We start from the raw sequence: 17,978 nt of genomic DNA, 5'->3' as shown, positions 1-17,978 counted from the left end.
TTGAACTGTTCTTGACATAATATGGACTTGTTCTTTTACCAAATAGGGTAATCTTCTGTATACCACCCCTACCTTGTCACAACACAACTGATTGGCTCAAAGAAATTCCAAACACCTGTTAATTGAAATGCATGCCAGGTGACTACCTCATGAAGCTGGTTGAGAGAATGCCAAGAGTGTGCAAAGCTGTCGTCAAGGCAAAGGGTGGCTACTTTGAAGAATCTCAAATCTCAAATATATTTAGATTCGTTTAACACTTTTTTGGTTACTACATGATTCCATTTGTGTTATTTCATAGTTTTGATGTCTTCATTATTATTCTTCAATGTTGAAAATAATACAAATGAAGAAACACCCTGCAATGAGTAGGTGTCCAAACTTTTGTCTGGTACTGTAAATATACATATATTTTTCAAGAGGAGACAGTTAAAAGGTTAAACAGAAAAGGAGGTGGTGTCACACCCTGATCTGTTTCATCTGTCCTTATGATTGTCTCCACACCCCTCCAGGTTTTGCCCATCTTCCCCATTATCCCCTGTGTATTTATAACTGTGTTCTCTGTTTGTCTGTTACCAGTTTGATTTGTTTTGCCTACCAGCGTTTTCCCCTCTGCTCCTGTCTCTCGATATGTTCCTGTTTCCTAATTTTCCATTCTGCCTGCCCTGACCCTGCCTGCCATCCTGTACCTTTGCCCCACCTATCTGGATTACCAACCTCTGCCTGCCCTTGACCTGCTTTTTGTCTGCCCCTGTTGGATTAATAAACTGTTGTTACTTCGACGTTGTCTGCATCTGGGTCTTACCTGAAACATGATAGTACAACCTGTCCATGACTGACCCAGCAGACTCGGACCAGCTGCGCAACGCCATCTCCTCACAAGGAGCAACCATTAATAGGCACAAGGAATTGCTTCGTGGTCTTATGGAGGGGGTCCACACCTTGGCCCGAACACCATGACAGGGCGTTGGACATCTTGCTGGAGCAATTCTGTGGGTTGGCTCGGAGGCAGCCTACTACGAAGGTAACCTCACAGCCCCTCAGTAACTCGGCTGTTAGCAGCGCCACCTCACCGGTCACTCCGCTGTCATGATGTGGCCCTTTCTGAGTGTAGATCATGCCCCTCTCCTAACCCAGGATTATTACCTCAGGTCACAAATACCAGGTAGAAACTACCATGCAGTATTGAGGGAGTCTCCCAGAACAGAGACCTGGCCAAACTTCTAATCCCCAAAAAGGTGAGAATTAAACAATATTGCTACTTTTGAGAATGTGGGAATAGTCTGTGGACACTTCGCTGTCCCTTATGAGGAGTGTTTCATGTAGTGATCTCATGAAGGACAGGAAACACACATAACTGTATCTCTTAAAGTGTACATGTCCCAGCTGTCAGGTTTACATCTAAATATTGTGAAATGTATATGTGATTACAAACAAAACTATTTGTGAAAAAATATAATGTGCTACTAACCTTCTAAATGAGTATGGATTTTCATATAAAGATGAACTAGTCAGTGGCCAAGCCGACATGAGCATAGACATTACGTTGGCATCATGGACTGCCCTTTTCTACTGAAATGCATAAAACCCACTCCTGATGAAATTCACATCAGACTAAGCAAACCCCAGCGTGAGCTGAGGTTGCAAATGGTTTAATTTCTGAGACCAAAACCTGCTGGGTGACGCTGGTGTGTGAAGTGGTTTACCAAAGGGTAAAACTATACAACATGGAGCATTGGCTACACGGCTGGAAATGGTTAAAATCTGAGACTAATCGATCCCTACAGAATAAGAGCAGATCTTAGACATTAATTACTAGTCTGCAGCTAGAAATCATGTAAACCTAGGATGAGAATACAGACAACCGCCAATACTGCTATTCTATGAGAACATTCCTGAATGGTACTCTGAAGTATCCATTCTAACAACATGAAGGATTTTGATCTTTTGGGAAACACAACCAGAGAGACCTCCTTCCCCTCGAACCACTCTAAGATAGCGTACCTTCTCACGCTGATGTCCGGGAGGGCGCTCGCCTGCGCTACAGCTGTATGGGAGCAACAGCCGGTCATATGCGTCAGTCTGGAGGAGTTTGTGGGAGAGGTCAAGGTGTTTGATGCCCCATTCTCTGGGAGAGAGGCTGCCCGGAAGCTACTCCAGCAGTGTGGCAGACTATGCTGTGGATTTCCGTATGTTGGCAGCTGACAGTGCCTGGAACCAGGAAGCTCTGTTTGACATGTTCCTACACGGAGTCTCAGAGGAGGTCAAGGACGAGCTGCAGCCCGGGAATTCCCTCATCGATTCCTTCATCGCCTTGATGACGGAGGGAGAGGATATTCGATTTCGCTCGCCCATCCAAGGATTCTACCTCGCCTCCGAGGCATCCCAGAAGTCCCCGATGGCCCCGTTGCCGAGAGAACCCGAGGCTACCCAAGGTTCCCCGAGAGTTGCCGAAGATGGCCAGGTCACCGTTTCCCGAGCTAGGCAGAGCTGGGTTGTCTCCAGCGGAACGGCTATACAGGCTCAACACTAAGAGTTGCCTGTATTGTGGGACTCATGGTCATTTTGTGTCCTATTACCCGTTAAAAGGAAAGGCTCACCGGTAGGTGCGGGTACTCTGGTGGGTTTTCTGCTTCCCTTACTCACACTCCGTTTAATGCCATTCTGCTGTGGGGCAACCAGTCGAAATCTCTCCGGTTCCTCATCGATTCTAGGGCTGATGAGAGCTTTTTGGACTCTACCCTGGCTTCCCGAGCTGGGCATCCCCACTCAGCCCCTCTCCATTCCCATGAATGTTAGAGCGCTGGACAGGAGCTCTATAGGTCGAGTCACCGACAACACCACTCCCATCAACCTACGTGTGTCAGGAAACCACAGTGAGACATTCCAGTTCCTGCTCATTAAGTCTCCTCAGCTTCCAGTGTTATTGGGATTCTCCTGGCTCCAGCGACACAATCCCCTCATTAACTAGTCTACTGGTGCCATCATGGGCTGGAGCCCATTCTGCCACACCCATTGCCTGAAGTCAGCACAACCTGCCCCGGGACGTCTAGCTGGGGGCTCGGAAGTTACCCTGGACCTCTCCGGCATTCCCGCGGAGTACCAGGACCTCCGGGAGGTGTTCAACAAGGCCCGCGCCACTTCGCTTCTGCCGCACCGACCATATGACTGCAGGATTGACCTTCTCCCTAGCACTATTCCGCCCCGGGTACGACTGTACTCTGTCGGGACCAGAGACCAAGGCGATGGAGACCTACATTGGGGACTCCCTAGCTGCAGGATTAATCAGTCCTTCTTCCTCTCCTGCAGGCACAGGGTTCTTCTTTGTGGAGAAGGAAAAGACTGCACATCGAATATCGGGGTTTCAATGACATAACGGTGAAGAACCGCTACCCCTCATCTCCTCGGCCTTTGAGCCGTTCCAGGGGGCCACCGTCTTTTCCAAGCTGGATCTACGGAATGCCTACCACCTGGGGACGAGTGGAAGACCGCCTTCAACATGGCCAGCAGTCACAACGAGTATCTGGTCATGCCATTTGGCCTTACCAACACCCCTGCTGTTTTCCAGGCTCTGATTAATGATGTTCTCAGCTACATGTTGAACCGGTTCGTCTTTGTCTACCTCAATGATATGTTCTCAAATGCCTCCTGGAGAACCAGCTGTTTGAAAAAGCAGAGAAGTGTGAGTTCCATCGCTCCACAATCTCTTTTCTGGGTTACATCATCCCTGCAGGGAGTGAAAACAGTGGTGGATTGGCCCCAGCCTACTTCCAGGGTGTAGCTGCAACGTTTCCCGGGGTTCGCCAACTTTATCGCCACTTTATCCGGGGTTACAGCACCCTGGCTTCCCCCCTGTCTGCATTCACCTCGCCCAAGGTTCCGTTCACTTGGTCTCCAGCTGCTGACTGGGCGTTCAGGACCTCAAACATCGCTTCACCACAGCTCCCATCTTGGTTCATCCTAACCCATCCCGTCAGTTCGTGGTGGAGGCCGATGCTTCGGATGTCGGAGTGGGGGCTGTCCTGTCCCAGCATTCTGCCCTGGACCTCAAGCTATATCCCTACACCTTGCCTCAACACCATGGAGAAGAACCACAATGTGGGGAATCGTGAGCTTCTCACGGTGATGATGGCATTGGCGAAATGGAGGTACTGGTTATTGGGGGGCAGAACATCTGTTCATCGTGTGGACCGACCACAAGAACCTGGAGTATCGCCGCACCGCCAAGCACCTCAATTCCAGGAAAGCTAGATGGGCCCTGCTGTTCACACGATTCAAGCCGGATGCATTGTCACGGCGCTATAGCCCCATGACTACTACCTTGGAACCCAAGACCATACATCCCACTTCGTGCCTGGCGACGGCACTCAGCTGGGGAACATTTCCCTGGACTTTGTCACAGGTCTTCCCCCATCTGGAAGGCATTCTGCACCTTCATTGGGTCGTTGGCCAGCATGTCCTCCGGGTTCCACCCCCAGTCCAACGGCCAGTCAGAGCGAGCCAACAAGGACCTAGAGACTACTCTGCACTGCCTGGTCTCGGCCAACCCCACCACCTGGAGCCAGCAGCTTGTGTGGGTCGAATACACCCTTCCCTGCTCTGCCACGGGCCTGTCACCTTTTGAGTGTCCCCTGGGGTATCGGCATAACTTCTGCCCAGATGTTTGTCTGCCGTTGTCGTCATACCTGGAGGAGAGCCCGGTCGGACCTCCTCAAAACCACCTCCATGTATGGATGACAAGCAGATCGCCACCGGACCCCGGCATTGGCTAGGGCAGAAGGTATGGCTGTCCACCCGGGATCTGCCCCTCCGGGTGGAATCCCGCAAACTCTCCCCTTGGTTTATCGGCCCGAAGTCATTATCCCCTCTGCTGTTCGCCTTTTGTTCCCCCTCATATCCTTTGCCTGCCCCAACCCCATCCACTGAATAATTAACTGGTTTGAAAGCAGAGCTATTAAGCGCACAATCCACATGAACCTATAAAATATTTTTTTGCCTGTCTGATGCATCTGAACTGTGCTTATGGTCAGTTCTAACATGCCATGGATCTTTGGCTAAGATACTGTCAACATCATCCCCACTCCCCCTCTGCATCACTCTAATGTACAGTAAGATAAGGGTCTTCTAAACTCCTTATGCATGGGAGGACCCTCGTGTCTAGACAGGGGATAGAGAACGAGAGATCTGTGTGCGTCACACTCAGTGGTGTTAAGTATTTAAGTAAAAATACTTTAAAGTACTACTTAAGTCGTTTTTGGGGGCATACTTGGCTATTTATATTTTGGACAACTTTTACTTCACTACATTCCTGAAGAAAATTATGTACTTTTTCCTCCATACATTTTCCCTGAAACCCAAAAGTACTCGTTACATTTTGAATGGTTAGAAGGACATTCATGAATGTCACACATTTATCAAGAGAAAATCCCCGGTCATCCCTACTGCGTCTGATCTGGCAGACTCACTAAACACAAATGCTTTGTTTGTAAATTATGTCTGGGTGTTGAAGTGTGCCCCTGGCTGTCCATAAACTAAAAAAAACAAGACAATTGTGCTGTCTTGTTTGCTTAATATTAGGAATTACCAATCATTTATACTTTTACTTTTGATACTTAAGTATATTTTAGCAATCACATTTACTTTTGATACTTAAGTATATTTAACACCAAATACTTTTAGACTTTTACTCAAGTAGTATTTTACTGGGTGACTTTCAGTTTTACTTCAGTAAATTAATGTAACTTTACTTTTACTCAAGTATGAAAATTGGGTACTTTTTCCATCACTGCTCACACTCTTCGAATGAGCTTGATGAGGGCAATATACGTCATGTCAGAGATTTTCTACAGCAAGCTGTGGCATTTGGGGTGGAAAACAGCTGCTTATTCCTTATTTAACACCTTCGAGCTTTGGAATGTAACAAATACACCTTGTGTAAAAAGAACAGCAAAAGTCTCTGATGGCACATTTGGGTGTTGACAACATTTCCTTTTGGCAAAAACTTCACAAACGGATCCAGAAGCAGGTCTGCCAGCCAACCTTTCTCATATGAACTTCTCATTCAAAACCTGAGACATTGGACCTGGCTGGCATTATCAAATATAACAAATCAAATTTGTCACATGAGCCGGATACAACAGGTGTAGGTAGACCTTACCCCAAAATGCTTACTTACGTGCCTTAATTAAGCCATGATGTATGTTTTTAAAAAGTAAGAAATAAACGAAAGGAAAAATGGTAAGAATAAAATAACAATAACGAGGCTATATACAAGGGGTACCAGTAACCAGTCAATGTGCAGGGGTATGGGTTAGTCAATGTAATATATACATGTACTGTAGGTAGGGGTAAATATCCATAGATAATAAACAGAGAGTAGGAGTAGAATATGTCAAGAGTGTGAAGGAATGTGAATGCATGCATGTGTGCATATAGCATCAATATGCATGTGTGTGTGTCCATGTGTATATGCCTCCAGTGAGTGTACATTGAGCCTGTACAATAGAGTCAGTGCAAAACATTTGAATAAATAAGAATAAAATAATGGGGTCAATATAAATAGTCCGGGTAGCCATCTGATTAACTTTTCAACTGTTTTATGGCTTGGGGGTAGCTGTTAAGGAGTCTTTTGGTCCCAGACTTGGCGCTACGGAACCACATGCCATGCGGTAGCAGAGAGAACAGTCAACAGTCTATGTCTTGGGTGGCTGGAATCTGACACTGCCTGGTATCGAAGTCCTGAACGGCAGGAAGCTCGGCCCCAGTGATGTTCTGGGCCGTAGGCACTACCCTTTGTAGCGCCTTGTGGTCTGATGCCGAGCAGTTGCCATTCTGGTGATGTTCTCAATGGTGCAGCTGTAGAACTTTGAGAATCTGAGGTCCCATGCCAAATCTTTTCAGCCTCCTGAGGGGGAATAGGTGTTGTCGTGCCCTCTTCATGACTGTCTTGGTGTGTTTGGACAATGAAATTAAGTCACATTTTATTGGTCGCATACACCTAATTAAGCAGATGCTTGTGTTCCTAGCCCCAACAGTGCAGTAATATCTAACAATTCACAACAACACACAAATCTAAAAGTAAAAGAATGATCTTAGGCTTGTGTGCGGCTGCTCGGCCGTTGGAACCCATTTCATGAAGCTCCCAAAGAACAGTTATTGTGCTGACGTTGCTTCCAGAGGCTGTTCCAATCCACAATAACAGCACTTACAGTTGATCAGGGCAGCGATAATAGGGCATACATTTTACTAACTGACTTGTTGGAAAGGTGGCGTCCTATCACATTGCCACGTTGAAAGTCACTGAGCTCTTCAATACAGGCCAATCTACTGTCAGTGTTTTCTATGGAGATTGCATGGCTGTGTGGTTGATTTTATACACCTGTCAGCAACGGGTGTGGCTGAAATAGATTAATCCACTAATTTGAAGGGGTGTCCAAATACTTCAGTATATATATTTGCTACTGCTTGACTAAAGAAAATCTCGGTCGACCAACAGCCTATTGACCAAACAATCGACTAATTGAGATCAACCCTAAACCAAAGTGTCATGTGACTAGTGTAACAGTAAAACTTTAGACCGTCCCCTCGCCCATACCCAGGCGCGAACCAGGGACTCTCTGCACACATTAACAATAGTCACCCACGAAGCATCGCTACCCATCACTCCACAAAAGCCACGGCCCTTGCAGAGCAAGAGGAACCACTACTTCAAGGTCTCAGAGCAAGTGACGTCACTGATTGAAACGCTATTTAGCGCGCACCACTGCTAACTAGCTAGCCGTTTCACATCCGTTACACTCACCCCCCTTTTGACCTCCTCCTTTTCCACAGAATTGCTCCACAAAAGCCGCGGCCCTTGCAGAGCAAGGGGAACCACTACTTCAAGGTCTCAGAGCAAGTGACGTCACTGATTGAAACGCTATTTAGCGCGCACCACCGCTAACTAGCTAGCTATTTCACATCCGTAACACTAGGGTGGGCATTCCATGTTCCTTTTTCTATGTTTTGGTTCTCAATCAGGGACAGCTGTCTATCGTTGTCTCTGATTGAGAACCATACTTAGGTAGCTCTTGCCCACATGGGTTGTGTGGATAGTTGCTTTCTGTTTTGTGTCTGCACCAGACAGAACTGTTTCGGTTGTTCCCTTTGTTGTTTTGCATTTTAGTGTTCAGTTTCGAATAAATAATATGAACACGTACCACGCTGCACCTTGGTCCTCACCTTCTTCCACCAACGGCCGTTACACAAAGAGTATTCTCTCTGGAGATAATACAGTCAGCATTTGATAGCGAGGTATTCTAGGTCGGGTGAGCAAAAGGACTTGAGTTCTTGTACATTATCACAATCACACCATGAGTAGTTAATCATGAGACATACACCTGCGTCTTTCTTCTTCCTGGCGAGTTCTTTATTCCTGTCTGCGCAATGTACTGAGAACCCAGCTGGTTGTCTGGACGGGGACAGTATATCTGGAGAGAGACATGATTTCGTGAAACAGAGTATGTTACAGTCCATGATGTCTGTCTGTAAGGAGATCCTCACCCTGTGCTTGTCTACTTTATTGTCCAGGGACTGAACATTAGCGAGTAATATACTCAGAAGCGGTGGATGGTGTGCACAGCTCCTGAGTTGGACTAAAAGTCCACTCCGAATACCTCTTCTCCACCTGCGGCATCTTGGAGCAGCATCTGGAATAAGCTCAATTGCCTTGGGGGCAACAAACAAAGGTTCTAATTTGGGAAAGTTGTATTTCTGGTCAGAATGCTGGTGAGTTACAGCCGCTCTGATATCCCAAAGTTATTTCCGGTTAATAATGGAAGAAATAACAAAACAATAAAAAATACTGCGAAATTGCTTAGGCGCTAGAAGCAGAGCTGCCATGTCTTTTGGCACCACCACAAAGGAACTTGAAGCTCTCGACCTGCTCCACTATAGCCCCGTTGATGTGAATGGGGGCATGACCGGCCCTCCTTTTCCTGTAGCCCACGTTCAGCTTATTTGTCTTGCTCACATTGAGGGAGAGTTTGTTGTCCTGGCACCACACTGCCAGGTCTCTGACCTCCTCCCTATAGGCTGTCTCGTCGTTGGCGATGATCAAGCCTACCACCGTTGTGTCGTCGGCAAACTTAATGGTGGTGTTGGAGTCGTGCGTGGCCACACATTTGTGGGTGAACAGGAGTACAGGAGGGGACTAAGTATGTACCCCTGAGGGACCCTCTGTGTTGAGAAACAGCAGAGAACGTTCACAGCCTTTTATGAAGCCATATTGTTCTGTTATTCTGACAGGGCCAGAGCATATCACCATCTCCCTAATCAGGAAATCATGGAAACTTAGTTATTTTCTCTCCTTAAAAGTAGAACACTATTCTCCTTTGATGTCTGGGGACCTGTTTGTCTGAATCTGGTCTGACATTGTCTGGCTGGCTAATTGACATCTCAGCACCACTCTCAATGTATTGTAAACACGTACCTGCAGCTAAGGAGAAAAATATGCTAGAAAGTGAGATAATGCAATATGAATGTCAGTGCCACTGATCACTTTGTGAAAGTTTTGTTAACTCCTTGCACAGAAAACCCCCACAAATGCTCAGTATCCTTCCCTAAAACTGTTTATGGCCATACTATTTTATCTACATGGAAACGATTATCTGAGTAGGGCTTGGCTCTTTAAAGCCTCCCAGATAATTACAGCCATTAATCTGCTGCCTTAACTAAATGGCTGGCATTTAGATGAACGCACAGCTTTTTAGCTATAGTTTCTTGTACGTAAGTGTTCTATTTTAAACTTTACAGACAGAAATGCCAAGTAAATGGCCATTGTTCAATGAAGGTGAGGTTCATTGCTTTTAGGGAAGAAAAGGGAAACTTCCTCAGTCACATATATAGCTTGAGACCACACACCGCTAGCTACAGTGTAGCACTACATCAGGAACAATAATAATGAAAATGCACTAACTGGTAAAACATAATGACTCAATCATACTTTAGATCTGTACGTACATCAATTAATCTACTGAGAAATGAATGAGGAAAGTAAATCTAATTTACATAAGGGACACTCAAATTTTCTCAGTTGAATTTTTTTCCAGTCTGAGGAAGATGTTGGGATCTCAAAATAACTGTTTGTAGATGACAAACATTTTGTAGATGTGCGATTTGACAATGTCAGAACAGAACAGCATTGGAAGGGAGATGGCATCTACAACCTGAAGACGAGACAGACGCAGCCCTGGCACAGAAAGTAATCCATAAACGCTGTCATCACAGCGGGTTCAAAGACTGCACCATGGTATTTTTATCTGTATTGTTTTGTCGGGTTCCAGCCTCCTAAACTAATACATTCAAAATCCATTTATGTGGGAATCGTCATGGCTGTCTTTGATCCAATCCCGCCTTTCCCCTCATCCTGCTCAAAGCCAGCTCCTATGAAGCAACAGAAAATACAGAATGCACCACATTTACAGCCGGAAAATGCAACAACAACAAAAATACAAAAGGGGAAAAATTATCTGTAATCCATTTGTGGTTTCAGGAGCTGTGAACATGTGCGCTTGCTTTGAACCCATTGATTTTCTAAGTGTTACCAACTCCATAAAGCATAAGTGTTACCAACTCCATAAAGCATAAGTGTTACCAACTCCATAAAGCATAAGTGTTACCAACTCCATAAAGCATAAGTGTTACCAACTCCATAAAGCATAAGTGTTACCAACTCCATAAAGCATAAGTGTTACCAACTCCATAAAGCATAAGTGTTACCAACTCCATAAAGCATAAGTGTTACCAACTCCATAAAGCATAAGTGTTACCAACTCCATAAAGCATAAGTGTTACCAACTCCATAAAGCATAAGTGTTACCAACTCCATAAAGCATAAGTGTTACCAACTCCATAAAGCAAACTTGCATTCAGAATTTTGTTGTGCAACCAACACAGCACGGCTGAGAAAGAAATGTAGGCAGCTGCCATTAGTTGAATAATAATATTCACTTGTTCAAAGGTAGGGCATACTACCTTTATATAGATAAATATATATATATATATATGACATACTGCTCCTGTGGAAGTATTAAACAGCTATTTTCAAACTTTTCTGGCCAAATATCCTTTTCTAATGTTTCTAATGTTTGACTGGTTTTACATACTCCCAAAACATATTTTCAGTTCAATACCGCTGCTCTAAACTACCTGTCACCCTGATCCAAAATGACCACATGCCAGAGCTGAAATCGCCAACAGTAGACAAAGCCCAAAAACGACCAAACACTGTTGACTTGTCTGTTAGTAAACAAGCCTTGAGATCCTTTGTCAGTAGTTCATGTTCTGATTCTATACTGCACATCAACATCTTTGGATTAAATATACTTTTCCTCCACTTTTCCCCCCTCACCCATCTACACACAATACCCCATAACGACAGTGAAAACATATTTTTAGAAATCTTCACAAATGTATTGAAAATTTAAACAGAAATCTCATTTAAACAAGTATTCACACCCTTTGTTAGAATTCCCTTTGACATTAATTACAGCTGTGAGTCTTTCTGGGTAAGTCTAAGAGTTTTGTACACCTGGATTGTACAATATTTGCACATTATTCTTTTGAAAATGCTTCAAGCTCTGTCAAATGGGTTGTTGATCATTGCTCGACAACCATTTTCATGTCTTGCCATAGAATTACAAGCAATTTAAGTCAAAACTAACTCAGCAACTCAGGAACATTCACTGTCTTCTTGGTAAGCAACCCCAGTGTAGATTTGGCCTTGTGTTTTAGGTTATTGTCCTGCTGAAAGGTGAATTCATTTCCCAGTGTCTGGTGGAAAGCAGACTGAACCATGTTTTCCTCTATGATTTTGCCTGTGCTTAGCTCCATTCTGTTTCATTTAATCATTAAGGACTGTTTCAGTCCTTAATGATTACAAGCATACCCATAACATTATACAGCCACCACTATGCTTGACAATATGGAGAGTGGTACTCAGTAATGTGTTGTATTGGATTTGCCTCAAACATAACACTTTGTATTCAGGACAAAAATGCTTTGCCACATTTTTGCAGAATTACTTTAGTGCCTTGTTGCCAACAGGATGCATGTTTTTGAATATTTTTATGCTGTACAGGATTCCTTCTTTTCACGTTGTCATTTAAGTTAGTATTGTAGAGTAACTACAATGTTGTTGATCCATCCTGGCTGCTATCACAGCCAATAAACTCTAACTGTTTTAAAGTCACCATTGGCCTCATGATGAAATCCCTGAGCGGTTTCCTCCCTCTGGCAACTGAGTTAGGAAGGACGCCAAGTCTCTTTCTAGTGAGCGGGTGTATTGATACACCACCAAAAGTGTAATTAATAACTTTACCATGCTCAATAGGTGTCCTTCTTTGCGAGGCATTGGAAAACCTTGCTGTTCTTTATGGTTGAATCAGTGTTTGAAATTCACTGCTTGACTGAGGGACCTTACAGATAATAGTATGTGTGGGGTACAGAGATGAGGTAGTCATTCAAAATTCATGTTAAACAATATTATTGCACACAGAGGGAGTTCATGCAACGTATTATCTTACTCTTAAAGCACATTTTTACTCCTAACTTATTTAGGCATGCCATAACAAAGGTGTTGAATACTTTCTGAAGACACTGTAGCTCTCCATACATAACAGGCCCAGACAGGGGAAAAGTTTCACATATAGTTCCCAGGCACTGTGTGCTTCCAAGGGTAAGAAGACAGTGGGGCCACGACAGGGTGAGTTATGGGGGTCCGGGTCCTAATGGAGGGGGCGGTGGACAGGTGTAATGGTCTGACTAACAGGCAGGTCGGAGGGACAGAGGCAAGTGGAGGTCAGGCGGGTGGGCAGCATGTAAACGGCTCAGAAATAACTAGCTTTATCTCTGCTCCATTAACACATCCTCCCTTTTATACGCATGGAATCAACAGTATACAGAGAAATACTTTTCAGACTGCTTTTGGCTACACAAGATGGGGGTAATGGTTATGTTATCCTTCTGCACAAAATGGATGTCTATGGGAGTTGTATTCAGGCTTGTTGTGGGTAATTCTGACTTACTCTCACTGCTGAGTCCTTTCCTGGGTGTTTTTGTGAATATAAAATCTGACAAGCATCCTCATCCTTACCTGTGGGAGTGGTTGAGGGCTATCTTCGGTCTCTTCAGTCTCAGGTAACAGGCAACAAGTCTGGACTCAATCAAACTGGCAACCTTAGAAATGTCTTCATACACCGCATGCAAAGATTGTTCAACTGCAGCGCCTTTTGAACACAGCTGAGAGAGAGAGAGAGAGAGAGAGAGAGAGAGAGAGAGAGAGAGAGAGAGGCTTTCACTACACAAATCTCACAATTGAGCTACATAACAATCTCTCCCTCGATAACAACCTGAGTATTTCAACATTAGAACACAAAGCTTCTCAAAATAGACAGAAATTAGTAAAATCTCAGAAGGCAGAATGTTGCCACATTTGACATCAAGTCTAAGAAATACTTTTGTCTATGCAAAAATTTATTATTATTACATTTCAAACAAGTCCTGTTTTTTTTTCTAGGGATCATGGAAAACATGTCGGATGTGTAGTTGGGGTGACCAGTAACACACAAATGAGTCATCAGAGGAGCTTAATCAAATGACTATGACAACATTTTAGTGCCACTGGCAAAACTATGCAGCATGTGCTTAATTATAGGACCTCTCAACAATGTACGGTAAAGGATTCATGAATGATTCATTTGCATACAAGAGACTGAGATGTACCTGGTGATGCACTAATGAAATAATTTATTTCAGCAGACAAACTGAGATTTTTACATTGTAGTATACCCCTCTGGTCTAGTGTTCAAAGCAGGTTCAAGGAGTTATCCAGATAACTTGCCTAAATATTCTGATATAGTGTAACATTTTACTTTTAAAAAGATAGGCATGGTCTAATAAATTCAGCATATCTAAGTTTATATTTTTTAATGAACCAGAAAATGAATAGTTATTTGTGCTTGATCATCAAAGTTTCTCTGGGCATGAACGTCTAGTTCTGATTTACATTTGGCTGAGTTTTCAACTTATGTGAATTCAACGTCAAATCAACAAAAAAGGTCACCACGTCATTAAAAGTTGGATGAAAAAAAGACGAAATGCCCTTTCATTGATGACTTCTTGAAAATCCAATCAGTTTTCCACATTGATTCAACATCATCACATTTTTGGGGTTGAAATAACGGTGGAAACAATGTTGATTCAACCAGTTTTTACCAAGTGGGTTCACTGGTTAACGAATGTATCCTGCTCTGTAGTATACTGCTCGAAGTTTGCTGCTTTGTGGGATTTTCAAAGTACATTCGCTTTGTAATAAGCTGCTTTGTTTTAAGCATATAACATTGTGCCATACAAGACAAACAGATGAACACAACTGTATCTAAAAGATGTATTACATTAAAGGCCATGATATTTGTAACACATGATATCTGTGAAAATAGAGGTCATATACCCTGGGGGAAAGCTGGCTGCTGCCATAAGTTCTGGCAGTTTTCATTTCAAGTTTTCAACACTTTGATTTAAAAAGGTTTGACAATCATTTTACAAGACCGGAGAGGGATGGAGACAATAAATAATGATGTAATCTATTTGTTTAGGAAGTGAACAAATAAATAAATAAATGAGGAAGGACTATGGACAGATTTAATTTAAATATCAAGTACCTCCAGAGCTGTGGTAAAACGACTGGCTGCGATCCCATATTTCTTCTGTTGGTAGTATGAGTCGGCATCCTGTAAGGCTACATCCAGCCATTTGTCAATTTGAGGCAGAAAGCCGAGATTAGGTCCACTTGGAGGACCTACTATTTCAGAGGCTTGACACATAAATTGTGAAGCCGAGGAGGTGACTGGGGACTTGGAGGGCTGCTGGGTAATGTTGTGCTGCTCGTCACCATACACTAGCTTCATCTCCGCCGCCAACAGGCTTTTTAAAGAGATACGGAGGGGTGGAGGTAAGGGGCTTCCCTCATCACACCCCCCCTGCTTCTCCACTAGTGGTCTATCACTAACACCCCTGCTGTCCGTCATTCTCTTCTTGGGCCTGGTGCTGTTTCCCCTCACTCTCGCTTTCCTCCTCTTATTTGGGCCACTTTCCTTGGGTGGTGGTGGTGCCTGGTTATTGTGCATCAGATTCACTTCTGTCTCTGTAGCCGAGCTGGGTCTCCCTGGCGGAGCCTGATTATCTGAAAGCTGTGGAACTCCTGCAGATTGAACCATGATGCACCTGCAGGAGATGATCACCAATATGAACAGATAATGTAGACTTATGAGGCCAAATATACTTATATACCAAAGCATTGTGACTGTTTGTGTGTGGAAAGAAATCATCTCAAAGAGAAACATGGTTTAGATATCAAATTCCTGCAAATTATGCGTTATAGGTTATAAACCAAATTCCTAGTCTACATCAGAACTTTTCAAAGTAGAAAATATGAAGTTTCTCAAACATGAGGTTGGCCTAGAGACAGATTACATAGTGGTAGGCCTAACCTTGGCCCCTGTCTAATTGTCCATTAATTAACCAGGGTAAGGTAGGCCTACAACTGTGCAATAATATGTCATATGTAACCTAGACTGCATTCAAAGTCAGAGATTCTGAAAGTCATGCGGACGCTATCCACAGATCTTGCTCAGTGGCGACATCAATTCGCTGCTAATGGATGCGTTTTTGTAAACATATTAGGCAACACCATATATATTTAATGGCTCTTTGGTATGTAGGCTAGATGGGAATTGTTACTCACCTATATTTTGCTTGCTTGTTATGTGGATTGTATGCATTCGATCATCTGCATTCGGTTCGTAAAACAACATTCTGTTAGACCATTTGAAAGCGTTCTTCAGGTGTTTGGATTCCATGCGTTATCATTCGCGGCAAATTTGTGCAGCAAAAAAATACGCCTGTTCGTAAAACACGTATTTGATTCCAGTATATCAACATGAAGCCATAGACTTAGGTGAAATGTACACTGTCTGCTGCAACTTGATTACCATTTTTGGGTATGGCGAAAGTGGCATCTAGACTAGAGTTTCCCCAACTCCGGTCCTCGAGTACAACCAACAGTAGGCCTACACATGTTTGTTGTAGACACGGGAAAAAACCAGCTGATTCGACGTGTCAAGGGCTTGATGATTAGATCCGTTTCTCAAAGTGGGGTCTGTGGAGTTACTGCAGGGATCGGTCCACATCAAAAATATGAATCTTTAATTAATATTACTAACAACTACAGGTTAAAATAATTGGCCAAGGGATCCGTGGAATAGGTTTAGAGTGTGTAATACAATAAAATGTATCTACAATCTATGTTATAAATCCTGGGCCCCATGGGCCCATAAGGATATTTGTGTCCACTGTGCTCCACCAATTATACGTTTCAACTCAATACTTCTTGTATAAAAAAAAAAATACTTTTATAAATGCACTACTTTAAGAATGCAAAGTTTTCTCTCTGCCTCATGGGAAAAAAATGTAGAACTGCAGAATATTAGCATTAAAGCTGCAACAACAACATACATATTTCTGCACCATGACATGTGTGCTGCGAAACTTTTCCTAATCTTTATTATTATTTTCTGAACACATTTACGTGGTTGGTGGAATGCACATGGCATTTTGACTTGGGACCACCAGTTCTGCTCAGATAGTACATTGAATAGCATGGCTACATCTGTATCGTTGTTTCAAATCCAGTGCACTTAGACTGTTGGTATATTCGTGTCATTTGAGGGTTGCATCATGAGCAAAGTAACTTGTATCGTTTTACTTCACCTGTGAGAACCATACGCAAGTCTAGCCATTCATAGACGCTAACTACCTTTAGGTTTGTTGATGAAGGTGTAGCCTTCCCGGTGGACTTCTGTTAAGAGCCGTCCGACGCTTACTGTTCATCACATGCGGTACGGTTTTGGAAACATAAGGAACATAGCTTTCATATCAGTGAGAAATATTTTTCTCAAAACAATAGGTTAAATTACACCACACCTTTTATAGAGTTAGGTTTAGTGTTCCCTCACCGCCATATCTCCATGTTACAGTGTGTGTTTACGGAAGACAGACTGAAGACAGGAGACCACCTGTGCCTATTAGCTATCTAGGGTGTTCGAACACCTGTGTGTAAGCAAAACTGGGGAGGAAGTCTAGCGGAAGTGCAGTTTGTCTGCTGGAGGCACACAGCCTATATTCACTTGCTGTGCAAACCTGCTACAGTAAGTGTATATTTTTTTAAACAATTATTTCTCTCTGATATGAAAGATAAGTTCCATATGTTTCGAAAAGTGTATTGCAAGCTACGATTATTGATGTTTCTAAACATTAAAACAGAGCATCGGGTTGTTGTTTACATGGTCCCACCAGTAAATGGTGCTTATAGCTGAGAACCCTTGGGATGAGGCAGAATGCCTTATTAATGCCATGGCTTCTCAAGAGCAAGTGGATACTGATTGGCAGGCTAAAAATTATGCTTGTGTTGGAGCTCCTGACAATATAGGCTACCAGAAGTACCTTGAACCAAAAATAGAACATTATTTGTGCCTTTTATATGGTCTTTATACGGGTACAAAGCATTTGAAAAGTCTCTCTGGAGGAATTATTTAAAACAAGGAACTGCGTGCGCTATAATAATCTATAGTTTCAATAGTGAGAATGAAGATGCTCAGATGGCCTGACAGTAACTTGCTATGTTTATAGACATCCCATAACTCACAGCGACATTGTACCTCAGCAACAGCTTGGTGACAGATGTATAATTTTGCCTCTAAGGAGAGTGAATCTGTCATTTGTCTCCAGCAGAGGTAGTTAACATTCTGACCTCTCAAGATTAATGAATGTTCTGCACACATCCATTTCTATTTGATACCTACAGTATATCCATGAATCTGTGTCTGACTTTGCTATTAGTCTACATGTCAGTCTCACATGTGGTAGTCCTAACACAACTTGTGCTT

The 17,978-nt window shown here is 43.3% G+C and overlaps 1 protein-coding gene across 1 annotated transcript in view; it reads right to left on the bottom strand.

Annotated features, from left to right (window-relative positions):
• Positions 1–16,499, bottom strand: part of LOC109902984 (spermatogenesis-associated protein 16) — a 51,033-nt gene extending 34,534 nt beyond the window's left edge. The window contains exons 1-3 of the mRNA XM_031838066.1: positions 15,779–16,499; positions 14,697–15,258; positions 13,130–13,275 (exon numbers count right to left, since the gene is read on the bottom strand). Coding sequence (XP_031693926.1) covers positions 13,130–13,275; positions 14,697–15,251 — 701 coding nt within the window. The 5' untranslated portion in view covers positions 15,252–15,258; positions 15,779–16,499. The remainder of the gene's footprint in view (positions 1–13,129; positions 13,276–14,696; positions 15,259–15,778) is intronic.
• Positions 16,500–17,978: the final 1,479 nt, after the last annotated feature.

This window comes from Oncorhynchus kisutch, linkage group LG13, assembly GCF_002021735.2.
Source record: "Oncorhynchus kisutch isolate 150728-3 linkage group LG13, Okis_V2, whole genome shotgun sequence".
In the NCBI taxonomy this organism is placed as follows: Eukaryota; Metazoa; Chordata; class Actinopteri; order Salmoniformes; family Salmonidae; genus Oncorhynchus; species Oncorhynchus kisutch.
Note: the sequence above shows the minus strand (reverse complement) of the source record. Positions and strands in the feature narration are given on the sequence as shown.